General features: G+C 38.7%; 1 protein-coding gene across 9 annotated transcripts in view; it reads left to right on the forward strand.

Annotated features, from left to right (window-relative positions):
* Positions 1–12,746, forward strand: part of ATRX (ATRX chromatin remodeler) — an 85,488-nt gene that overhangs the window by 38,551 nt on the left and 34,191 nt on the right. For all 9 annotated transcript variants that reach the window (XR_013957516.1, XM_080624617.1, XM_080624613.1 and 6 more), the window contains 7 exons: positions 991–1,084; positions 1,608–1,716; positions 2,529–2,708; positions 3,006–3,147; positions 4,268–4,377; positions 8,932–9,078; positions 9,286–9,463. Coding sequence is in view for 8 of the 9 variants with exons in the window: in XM_080624617.1 (XP_080480743.1) it covers positions 991–1,084; positions 1,608–1,716; positions 2,529–2,708; positions 3,006–3,147; positions 4,268–4,377; positions 8,932–9,078; positions 9,286–9,463 (960 nt within the window). In the remaining variant the exon portion in view is untranslated. The remainder of the gene's footprint in view (positions 1–990; positions 1,085–1,607; positions 1,717–2,528; positions 2,709–3,005; positions 3,148–4,267; positions 4,378–8,931; positions 9,079–9,285; positions 9,464–12,746) is intronic.

Consider the following 12,746-nt stretch of genomic DNA (forward strand, 5'->3'; position numbering starts at 1 on the left):
TCTCATTTTTATCTGAATGTATATTCGTGCTTTCCTTCCTTATGAAATCATAAGTCTACCATCAACATTTCTTCCATGAATACTAATAGTAAATTACAGCGGCAAATAAGATGCAGCCAGATTAATTCTCAGGATTCTTTGGTGTAAGTCTCTTAAGTTCACTAGTCTCAAGTAGAACAATATACTTATTTCAGCTTCATGGTTTTTATCCCTGTGTTATTAATACTACATTTCCCCATGTATATGAAACAATGGTTCATTTAAACATAGTTATTCATAAAACAGTTAAACTTTCCACTGCATTCAAGGTCAAAGAGAAACTATAAAGGTGCTAAGTGGCATACTGGTCTTAATTACTTATAAATGCCAGTGATAGCTCCGAAAAGTAGTTATGGAAGTATTACCTAATGCTGCTAGTTTAGATGTATTTTTAATTGTCTCTTGAGTCCCTTTTAAATTTGCATTACCTGAAGAAACTTCAAGCCATAAATATGGTGATATAATTGCAGATGTTGTTAGTAAGTAAGGGTTGTTGCATGAATTGTAAAGTGTGATTATAAAGTTGTATCTAAAACGTTCAAAACAACAGCTTCCACTTAACTAAAAATCATATTTTGTTACCTGAAATTCTGTACTGTTCCCCATTGTGTTCTCTCCTCCTCACCCACTGTCTTTGAAATATGTTACTTCCTAATATAATGCTTTCTGTCATTTGCTTGTAAACTATGCATAATCACATGAAGACCTCAAGTCTTCATGTTGGCGTAATATGCTATCTGTCAGGGCTCAGGTAGCGCTTGCACATGAAGCTTTTCTACTCTACCTCTTATATTCCTGTTGCTTATTAGTATGTTTACTGGGTCCTGTGCTGTTTGAAATGAACTTTTACAGTGCTTGTTGATTGTAAGCAGTTTGTTGTGTAATCAGAAGATACTCATGTTGCTAACTTTGAAGTAACATTCAACATGAAATCACCCTTTATTTTTAAAGTGAGCAGCGATGATTCAAATGACTCTGAGTTTCATGAGTCTGCAGTTAGTGAAGAGGTCAGTGAGTCTGAAGATGAGCAACGTCCAAGAACAAGGTATAAATAAAAGATAGCTATGCTTATCCTGCTGTTTGAGTTTTGGTTTTTGATAGTGCCATTTAGGCAGTGCGATAGAAAAAGTTAAAGACTTTGCATCAGTCCTTAAAACTTTTGATGATACTTGTCTATAATTTGGTATCTGCTGATTAACTTTGCAGCAAATGTGAGTATTTTGAATTCGTACCACACTTTGTGGTACACAGTGATTTAGTGAGCCAGAACACACAAGAGATTAATAAAAAATGGGCATCTTTATGCCAAATGTGTCAGTACCAGTTGAGGAATGGTGGGTAGCAGTAGAAACAATTCTGAGATTCATCAGGGTTGTCTGGAATAGGCTGTTGCTATGTGTGTCCAGTGAGTTGAGGGGAAGGAGGGAATTTGAAAGTAAACACCTGATGCCATAAAAGGAGTATATATTCTATTATTTAGCCATAGAATTAATGTACTTTTTATCATTGTTTTTCAGTGAGGCAGTGAGTTGTTATTGGTAATAGTGCTTTTTTCCTTCTTTTTATAGATCTGCCAAGAAAGCTGAGGCAGAAGAAAACCAGCGCAGTTACAAACAGAAAAAGAAACGAAGGCGTATCAAGGTTCAAGAGGATTCTTCAAGTGAAAACAACAATAAGGTACTGTATGCCCAGGGAAGCTGTGAATGCTCCGATCCCTGGTGGTGTTCAAGGCCAGGTTGGACAGAGCCTTGGGTGACCTGGTTTAGTGGGAGGTGTCCCTGCCCATGGCAGCGGGGCTGGAACTTGGATGATCTTAAGGTCCTTTCCAGCCCTAATGATTCTATGATTCTATATTGTGTTTTGAATTAGTAGATGGGAAAAGGAGTTCCTGTCTCTTCTGGATTGGGGACTTGGGTAGCTCCAACAGCTCTGTAGAAAGTGCAGTAAAAAAATACTTTTCTTGAAGTCAGTTCTTTGCTAAAATTTGTAAAATGGCTCCATTATGGAGAAAAAAGCATCGCATTTAACTAAAGCCATTTCCTGTCTAATTCTTGATAAAAATGCATGATACCTTTTAAATAAATGGCATTTTTAAACTAAACATAGAAGGTGACACAGATAGTAGATTAAGGTTTTCCTAGTATTAGGGTCTCTTTTCCTATGTGCGGAGTAGGTGATGGCTGATCCGATCTAGCACCACTAGAATAGAAAACTAGTTCTTTATTCATCATTAGTTACTATCAAATTATAACAGTGCCTTCAGTACTCAGCTGGGCTTATCTTCCGTATCTCAGAATACATTATAGTTGAGATGGCACTTTTGTCATGCTGACTAACCTGCTTTTTAAAGAGAAGAGTTATCTTTTTTCTTATGAGCTGAACTCCACCTGTGTGCGTAGAAATTTTGGGGAGCTTGTCTAAAACTGAAAGATTTGATGGTCTGTGTCATAATTTTCTTGTTAATACTTAGTTTGTTTAATTTGCAATAGAGTAATTCTGAGAATGAGGAAAATGATGATTCCAAATCTCCTGGAAAAGGCAGGAAGAAAATAAGGAAAATTATTAAAGATGATAAGCTTAGAACAGAGACACAAAATGCACTTAAAGAAGAAGAAGAAAGAAGAAAACGTATAGCAGAAAGAGAACGGGAGAGAGAGAAACTGAGAGAGGTATGTTCTGTTTTCTTTGCAGAATGCTTGGATGTTGAATTGTTGATGTTTAAGATGATAACTTCTACCTCAATTTAATAAGTAATTTTAGAAGTACTTACATGTAACCTTGAAAATCACAAGTTTTATTTGTAGTTTAGTGCAGGTTAATATTGCTGAGTTTTAAGATTACTGACATCTTTAGGAAGCTGTTTCAATTGCCTGCTGCTTTCCTTTCCGTGGGGAAAAGCACTCTTCCAAATGCTAGGTGTTATTCATGCATGAAGTATTCTTGTGATGACTTGTTTCTGCTCATAGGTGATAGAGATAGAGGATGCTTCACCGCTGAAATGTCCCATTACAACTAAGCTGGTTTTAGATGAAGATGAAGAAACCAAAGAACCATTAGTGCAGGTTCACAGGAGTATAGTTACCAGACTGAAACCACACCAAGTAGATGGTAAGACAATAAGTTTTAAATGTATTTGTTTTCCTCTCGACTGGTACACAATACACAACCTGAATTAGAATCACGAGAAGAGCTCCTTGGCAGGCAAATGTCACTTTTAATGCTTTCTTTTTTGAACATCTGAACAAAAGTATGTGAGGCCAGCAATACATAGTTCTGTTTTACAAGCAGAGAACCTTAGAAATATAAAGCTGAAAGGGTCCTTAGAATCATCTAGTTCTCAGTGCTGAGGCAGAATCAAATACATGTTTACCTATTCTAGTGAGGAATTAGTATATTGACTTCTTACACTTTTCAGTGAAGATTTCAAAGTCTCACAGTGTTTGCCTGGTACTTGCCATGACTGCAAATCAAGCCAACTTCTTTCCCTACGTTGTTTCTAATGCAAGGGAAAAGGAGAAGAGGCAAGCAGAATTTTCTTTACAGCTTATTTCCTCAAAGCTTGTAACCTTTCCATTTTAGTAAGAAACTTAAAGGAATGTGCCTTGAACCAGACACAAGAGGATAAATTGAAGCCTTATCTTTGCCAAGTATAGCATAGTAGAATACAATTCCCAGTAAATCTATTGCAAAGAACAAAAAAATCACCCAGCAGACCCTCATGTTAATGCATTTTGTTACGTAGCATTTATTTCCTTTCGTTTTTTTCAGCTGTCACAGTTCTTACTTGATTTTTTTTCCTCTTTAAGCATGGAACTTCACATCTGATGTGTCTGGGCAAAAGTTCTTACAGTTCGTTTCAGATAATTTTGCTATTATACCAAGGTCGTTTCAGTTTTTTCATTAAGTCCGTTCCACTTTTCGGTCTTGTCTTCCTCTTTTCTCCCTGTCCCCAAAATCAGAGTCATCTGCAGTCTGCACTGTAATAGCTTCTCACCCAGTTGCCACATCTTCAGTGAAAACTGTGACTACACAGTTTTGTGACTATACTGAAGTTCAAGACGAAGATCCCCACGCATACAAGTCATTGGACAGAAATTAATCAGTAATTATCCTGAGCACTGCTTTTCTAAGAGCTACCGTGACGTTACAGCGCTCACATCTGTCTTTTACCAGGTGAATTTTAATAAACTGAGTATTTAATGAGAAAATTTTCAATCATTTTCTTCAGGGGTTCAGTTCATGTGGGATTGCTGTTGTGAATCTGTGAAAAAAACCAAGACATCTCCTGGTTCTGGATGCATTCTTGCTCACTGTATGGGGCTGGGGAAGACGTTGCAGGTAAGAAACAGATGTCTTCTTTTCTGGTCTGTAGCTTACTCTCAAAAGCTGGTCCAGGAAAAGCTAATTTTGATGACTTTCTGAACATAGTAAAACTGACTGCTGCATAGGCAGTGGAGGGTTGCTGGGGGAAAACATTTTGTAAAGAGGCCTTGAGGAAGAAGTTGTGTTTTGTAGCACACACCTGTGAGAGTTCTGATACACACTTGTGCCCTCTCCACTTTTCAAATATCAAAAACTGAATTAGCTAATCATGATATTTATGTGAAAAGGTCATATTTAATGGTAAGTGATGTGTAGCTCTCTTGCAACTCAGAACAAGAAAATAAAGCTAATAGGAGGCAGGCTTTGGGAGCCTGTGTTTCTGAGACAGTTTCGTAATCTTAAGCAGGTTGTGTTTTTTACTGTCTTCCTCATTCGTATGTTGTTCGTTAAACTGATTATTTTCCACAGTGGCCTTTCAGTTAATTTGTTGCATTGATACAAGAGGTTTATCAGGGTTGCTTGTTTTGTTTGGGTTCTTCATGCCAGACTTTTGGTGTCTAAATTCAGACGCTTTATGTTTTAATATAAATGTGTTTCTACAGTTTGGGCTCTCTAGGGGCATTTGTTTTCTATTTCAGTAATAGTCCACATGTATGTTGATATTTTTGGCTCATTGTGCATCACTAACAGTTGAGACCAGAAGTTTTCATTGCCTTGTCAGGTAACTATAGGTCATACTTTCAATCCCTTTTCACTCCTTTGGCTTTATAATTCTTTCCTTCCAGGGAAGGTTCAAGCCTCCATTGTCACTTCAGCGCATGTTCCTCCTCCTTTACACTGCTGAGGACTGCTTTGTCAAAATCTTTAAAGCAGAGTATTGTAGCATTTCGTAAAAGTAGATTTCCATACTTTGTGGTCTGATACAGGTGGCTCTTCTGCCATGTTGAAAGGTGCTCAGTGAACAACTTATATTTTCTATCGGTCTTTAAAGTCTGAAGCTCATCCCTGTCTTAAAATGTTTCTTCTGAAACTGATCACCCAAGAAGTTGCTGTAAAACTCATAGCTCTTTTGTTTGGCCTCCTCTAATCATTGCAGGCCCTAGGACAAGTTTATACCCTTCACCTTCAAAACTGATTAAAGATCAGTACCAGTTCTCTTCAGTTCCCTGCATCTCTATATGCATGCTGCTACGTTCTCAGGGTAGTCAGGAGTGTTGAATTCCTTTTGTTGCTTGTTCCCAAGTATCTATCTGTCTTCACAAATTTTGGTTTTGCATTTAGCCAGATGTAGCTCCCCCATGAATACTGTGAGCAAAGAACTGGGGTGAGTTGTCCAGCATCTTGCTGTTCTGCTGCCGGTCTGTTCCCAAGAATTCCTTTAGCAGAAGTCATTTGACAGAAGAACCTTTCCCTCTGATTGTGGGAAGGAGAAAGGGAAATTTTTGAGAACGCTGAAGAAGAAAGGAGGAAGGTAACAACCTTATCTGTGCTTGCAAAGGCCCTCAGAAAAGCAGGGCCGCTTTCATCTTCCCTGTCATTGGCCTTCATTGATGCTGTTTCCTCATGTCTGGAGGAGGGAGATACTCCTGTACCTTTATCAGGACAAGTAGCTAGTTGAAACTGATTAGTGGGAACCCTTCTGATCTCTGGCTTGAGCTGAATCATTAGAAATCTAACCTGCAGCTTCTGCAGACACTGGAATTGATTAGGACTGATTTCAACTAGGGATCAATCAGGACCTTCCTGTTCCAGGGAAAGTTCTTAGCTGTCAAGTCACTTGACAGGAGATCTGTCTAGTGCTCTCGTGAGTTTGTGACTGGCAAAGTCTAGATCACATTAGCAGCCAGCACTTGCACAACATGTCAATATAAATTCTTCCTTCACATGCTCCGGATACTGATGCACTTTACTCATTCCCTGGAGTGCAGTCTCTTCAGCATGGTAATGATGGTTCTCAAAGAGGTTATTTTCTTCCTACAGTGAGGATGGGATCCTCAAAGCGTCTGTGAGGAAATGCCATTTCACCATCCTCTTCCATCTTGGTCAGTTGTGGTAGAAGCTTCCCCATTGGTTTGGGAAGCCCTATCACCTGATGTGAAGGCCCAGGAGCTGTTCATTCATAGAGAGGTCAGTATATTGATGTACTGGAATTCCAAGCTGCATGAAAGATGGCTCAACACTTTTGTACGATAGCTAGATTCATAGTCTGCAAGTGACAACAGCCAGCTTCATAACCTTGTTAGCCGCTTGGCAAACAAAATGCTGTAAGATGCTGTTGCCAAGCAGTCAGTCATTGACACCTCTGTGTTTGGAATGAGGCATCTCAGTAGTTTTTACTCTCCGTAGTGCTCACATCTGCCTTCCTAGCTGGTGTTTAGTGTGGTCTCAGCACACCTGGATGCTGCTAGATAGCAGGCTTGACTTGAAATTTGTCATTATTAGAGACTTGAAATGTGCTTCAAGAGAAAATCTTCGGAGAGAATCTAGCAGGAGGTATCTGTTACGCTTTGCTAGTGTTAGTTATGCCTTACTGGGCCAGATGGCTTCCTTATATTCTTGTGTCCCTTCTAAACCATTGCTGCCTGGGTTCTTCAAAAAGTGAAGTTGTTGCCTAATCCTGCTCTTCTCAAATCGAACTGAGACAGATTTCATTTAGGACTCTCTGATCCTGAGTCTTCTTTCTTGACCTATGAATTGCAGGGTATGGTTATGGAGCACTTAGGCTGGCATAATGTCTTCAGATTCTTTAGATCCTCAGATTCCTCTGCAAAGATGAGCTCAAGGGATCAAGAGAAGCTTGGGGTTTGTGGTTTTGGGTCTTGTGGTTTTCACTCACTCTATGTACTGTGTAGGTAAAACCAGCTGTAGCCTTGGTTGGTTGTGGTGCATAGCATGTGAACAGTATGTTTTTAAGAACTCCAGCTGCAGTATGTGTGGCTTTGCTTTGTTCATGAAAGCTGGGGTGACAGACACAGTATTTTGACAATCTACAATCCTGTAGAAGAGGAGTTTTATACATTGAGAATCACCTTTGAAGAGTGCATTTTTACATGCTTAAATTCTAGCTTAGCTGTTACGGTTCTTCAGGAGTTATTTATACTTTTGCTGGAGTGCAGTGTTTTGCTTTAATGTAGCAGTGCAGTCGAGATGACTTTGTACGCTCTTACACTTTATACGATATATATACTAGTTTGATATATTTCACAGCAGAAGGTATTTTTGTGTGTCATCTGGATGTATGAATGACATTTGTTTTGGCTGTAACTTCTTGATAACTGAAGAAACCCACAGTTACAAATATGTATATTGTATGCATAATAATACTAAAAATGTGCATATATTTATGGCCAGTGTTTGTAGCTTAGGTAGTTGTTTCTTTCTTTATGCGATCATTTCCCAGTCCTTCTACTGTACTCTGCAATGCCATTTGTTGTCTAGCTTGTATTAAATCAGTAACAAGCTTTAGCAGACTGTACACTGCAGAGAAGAATTTCAGTAAAGGATCAGGGAAGTAGAGTGATTAGGGTCCTCCTGGCTTTCCAGGACATAGGACCTCTGTGATTAGTGTTCATGGGTACTTTCTGCATCTGAACACGAGATGCTTTTGTCTTGATTTCAAAACCACTAGGGAATCCTTCTGTATTGCAGCATCTAAAAGCAGTTTGTTTCCCACTGTTCCAAGCAGTCATGCAGTTTGAAATTACTTTGAGCAGTGTATTAAATCAGAGTTGCCAGATACCAAGATCTGAACCAGAAAGAACTTCCTGGGTGTTATATAGTCACATGAATTAGAGTGCAGTCTTCACCATTGAAAGGCTGGTGTGTGAGAGCTGGAGCTGCCATGGGATCTGGGATCACCGATTCTTCTGCTCCTCGGATTTCAGAAGTTACCTCTAGTGCTGTCTTCATTTGCTGCTGCTCAAAGCCAGGCAGCCCAGCAGAATCGCTGAGTGACATCCAAAGAGTTAAGTTTTTTTTTCGCAGCCCTCAAGGAGGTGTCACCATCTGCAGCATGCAGCCAGTCTGGCTGCAGTGTGAGTACTTGGAAAGCATTTCAGTAACCTGCTGCAGAGCTCTTCTGAGAGAATTTGCCAATAAGCTGAAAACATTTGGAAAACACTGATTTAAGACTGAAGTTCACTTTCAGGAAACTTGATACATTTATGAAGTCCAAAGAGGTGAACTTACTTCATGTTTGGGGCGAGTACTGGGGGAAAGCTTCAAAATTACCTCATGCAAAGACTGAGTTTATGAAAATGATTGGTGAAATGTAGAAGGAGCATTCCTTATTTCTGAAATCATTCAGCTATCTGATGCAATTCCAAACTCTGCATATCTTAGGGTGTGAGGCACATAAGCAGCCATGTAACACTGGGTAATAAATGTATGACTTCAAAATACTCATGTATTAAATTCTAAGCAGGGAGTTGTTTAACAAACAGAAAAGAATGTTTCAACAAGAGTGTTGTTGGTAAGTTCTAGATGTGAATATACACTTGCAGGTTTCTTTTCTAGTGTGTAATACTCAGTGTTTTAATGGATATTTTGTCTGTTTTTTCCTATTTGCAGGTAGTGAGTTTTCTTCACACAGTCTTGCTGTGTGACAAGCTGGATTTTCGGACAGCTCTTGTAGTGTGTCCACTGAACACTGCCTTGAACTGGTTGAATGAGTTTGAAAAATGGCAAGAAGATTTAGAAGATGATGAAAAACTGGAGGTATGAGGCTTTAAAAGGCTTCTTAAAAATGAAATAATTGAATGGTTTACATAATCGGGAAACTCCACCGCTTAAAATACAGGCTAAGGAATGCACTTAAAGTATGTGAAAAATCTACTTGCATTAAAAAGCCTCAGGTATTTGAAAGTTCCACCAGTACTTTGGCATTTTAAGAGATATTCAAGTGTGTTTTCCCCCCTTTGAAAGGTCTGTGAACTGGCAACTGTGAAACGCCCTCAAGAGAGAAGCTACATGCTCCAGCGTTGGCAGGATGATGGAGGTGTGATGATAATAGGCTACGAGATGTATCGGAATCTTGCACAAGGCAGGAATGTGAAGAGTAGGAAACTTAAAGAAATATTTAATAAAGCTTTAGTTGATCCAGGTAAGTGAAAATAAGTAAGAGTATGCATTACATATAGTGTACTTCCTGGTTTATATATATGAGCTAAGTAATCTTGCAAATAGAAATCTTGTGGGCAAATCACTTTGAACAATAATGTTAAGATTCATCAGACTTTCTTTGTTATTTTTTGCTGAGTTACAGAAATGGTTTTTCAGAAGCTACCCCGTCTGCTTTTGTAAGCAGACGTCTGTAACAGTCTTTTCTACCAAATCAAATACAGAAATGACCACAGGAATATGTATTGAATCTTTTCCTAATCGGTATCCCTTTTGCTAGCATTGCTTTCTTTGCACGCTAATTTGAAGTGACTCTATTGGGAACCTAAGGTTATTTTAACCTGCTCATTTGTTACAACCAGGAGTTGCTTCATCCTTGGTAGGAATCTGCTGTTAAGGGAGGGACTACATGTGAAAGATAGCTGAGAGTGTACCTTGAAGGAGTGAACAAATAGGTGTTAATGAAGTGCTAATGAAGTGATTGCAGATAAAGCACTTAATTGATTTTTCCAGTCTTAAAATTTAATCAAGCTCAGAAGATGCAGCACATGGAGCCTTGTAGGTTTTGAGTAATTTTATATGAATGTGGAAAACCTGTTTCATTCTCTCCATGGACTAGTTGGTAGGATGAAATTGGACCTTTAGGAAAACTAACCTTGAAATAACTCCATAATTATTTTCATACTTCAAATCTTTCTCTATTTTAACTAATTACAAAAAGTCAGAGGTGTTCATCTGTTGCTATCCATTAGTTTTTGGAGACATTCAGATTGGCTAAACTGAAGAGAAGTATCTTGCAATGACTGTTACTTCTTTCTTGCTATCTTCAGCAATCAGCACTGGCAATATAACAAGCAGGCTGCCAGGAAAAGAGTTATGAAGCTTATGTGCTGGCTTACTGCTGTGACTGTAAATAGGAAAACCTTTGCCTCTGGGAGCATTTTTAATTTAAAAAGCTGCAAATTTGGTACTTGAGCGATAATTTAATGCTATATATCTGTTGAAAATGCTTATTGCTAAGGTAGGCATATTCTGTAGTAGAAGCATGTAGTGAAGAGGGGACCAGAGAGGGAAGGTTTAGCCAAAGTTTATGGGTGGAGAACTGATTTCATTAATTAACTAGCTCTGCTCTGTGAAATAATAGCAGGATTATATATGCATACAGAGCAACAAATGGTTTCCCATAATGCTCCGTGCCACTGCTGAAATGCTGTTTGGTTTATTGATAGCTGTTGTGCTTTGCTTGCAGCATTTCAGTAACTTTGTATTTTCTTACTTGTTGCCACTAATAAAAATTCCATCACTGTTTAACTTGGAAACTGCTCTTTAATTGGCAGTTGTATAAAGCAGACGTAAGTTCTTGTAGACCTCAGAGGAAAAGAACTGTGTATATCTATATATCACTGAGTACGTTTTATGTACATAAATATATTAACATGTGCAAGTACAGCAAGAAGGATAAGCAGATGAGGACTATGATCTTTGAGGAAAGATTGAGGGAGTAAGGCTTTTTAGCCTAGAAAGAAACAACTCAGCTAACAGAGTTTCCACCATGGAAGAGATGGTTTTAGAAAGGACTGTTATCAGTTGGTTTTTACATTAGCTGGGGAGGAAAGGTCAGAATTTATTCTGATGTGCATTAAATTAGGCATGGTATCAGTGTTTTAGATAAAGACAGGTCATGGAGTTTCACACGTCTGTCAGGACGGACATGTCCCTTTCTCATAACTCTTATCTCAGATGAAGAAAATGGACTAAGTGATGCCTTGAGGGCCCTTTTAAGTTTTACATTCCTCTATAATATTTGGAGAAATGTTCTGTCCATAATGAATTGCATTCATGTTTTCTAAGAACAAGGCAAAACCCCACAAATTCATGGAAATCCCTGCCATTGAATTATAGCCAAGATGTTAGTTGAAGATATCAGTGCTCCACGCCTGCCAAACAAACCACAAATAATGTTACTAAGGTAGTGTTTTCATATTTTTACTCTCACTCACATACTCTAAACAGAAGGTTTTGAGGTGGGTTTTTTCTTGTTTTGGTCTTTGGTTGTCTTTTTTTCACATTAATGAATCACAGTCTTGACTGAAACTGGTTTCTGGGGTATTTGCACAATTTTGATTGCTATCTACCATTTAGATGTCATTATGCTTGTTCTCTATGATTCTGATTGCAAACATAATGTACTAGACCAAGTCAGTTTCTGAGAATGGTACATTAATGTGCATGCTGTCACATCTGGTGGGGAGATACTGCAAATCCTTGCAAATGCTTTGGTTCTGGCTCCAAACCATCTCAGTAGTACTGCACACTGCATGGACAGCTTCACTGCAAGGTCCTTTCTCTTCAGGAAATACTAGGCTGAGGACTAGAGGAAGCATCTGTCACTATGAAGAGGTGTTTGTTGGAAATTAAGGGAAGGCTTTGTGTGGAGCCACTCTGTTTTGCATGAAGTCAAAACTGGGGAAGATACAGAAGTTGTGGAATCATATGGGGAAATGTTTCTGTAGCCGGTGTGAAAATCCAGAAATAAGTAGGCTTGGACAACTCTTAACTGTTTTTGGAATTAATGTGTGGATTTCCATAGTTGTCTTCTAGACTTGGTTAAAAAGACATTATTTTTCTGCTTGGAAAAGATGATCTTCTTCATGCCTTTTCTGTTAGCATCTGAGATTCTAATCACTTCTTGACACTTAAAATGGCAGTGGCATTAAATCCTGTGGGTGGTCAAAGCTCTAATTGATTCTCAGTTGTTGATCAGTGCCCTAGAAAAACTCCTCCTAGGTTATAGACGATGAGCTTGCCCATGCTGATAAATGCTTTTTTGCCATCTCAATTATCAACCTGTTTAGAGCTGAATAGATAAACCCAGCTCATGGGTTTGTCTCACAGGTTTCAAAGGTGTGTAACCTTGACTTTGGGGTTGATAGTACTGGAATTGAGGTCAGGTTTAGAGCTGGTAAAACATTCTTTCTAAGTTGCTGGTTGGATCCTAGAACATATTTTACTTCTTCTTTCAAGGAAAGAGCTTCCAGAAATGGCCCCAAATCTGAAAACCATTAGTGTGTGTAAGCCTGTGCTGCCCAGTTTAGCGTTATTTGTCGTAAACCTCAAATTGTACCAGTTAATAATTCTGTTAGAGTTGCTTTGTGTACTGGTGGAAATGTCTTGTGGGGTGGCTTTGACATTCCTTGTGCAACTCACCTAAAGAAACAGTCTAGAATCCTTAGATTGATCTTCTGGAAGAAAGCTGAGGGCATTTC

The sequence above is a fragment of the Psittacula echo genome, assembly GCF_963264785.1.
Source record: "Psittacula echo genome assembly, chromosome: 8".
In the NCBI taxonomy this organism is placed as follows: domain Eukaryota; kingdom Metazoa; phylum Chordata; class Aves; order Psittaciformes; family Psittacidae; genus Psittacula; species Psittacula echo.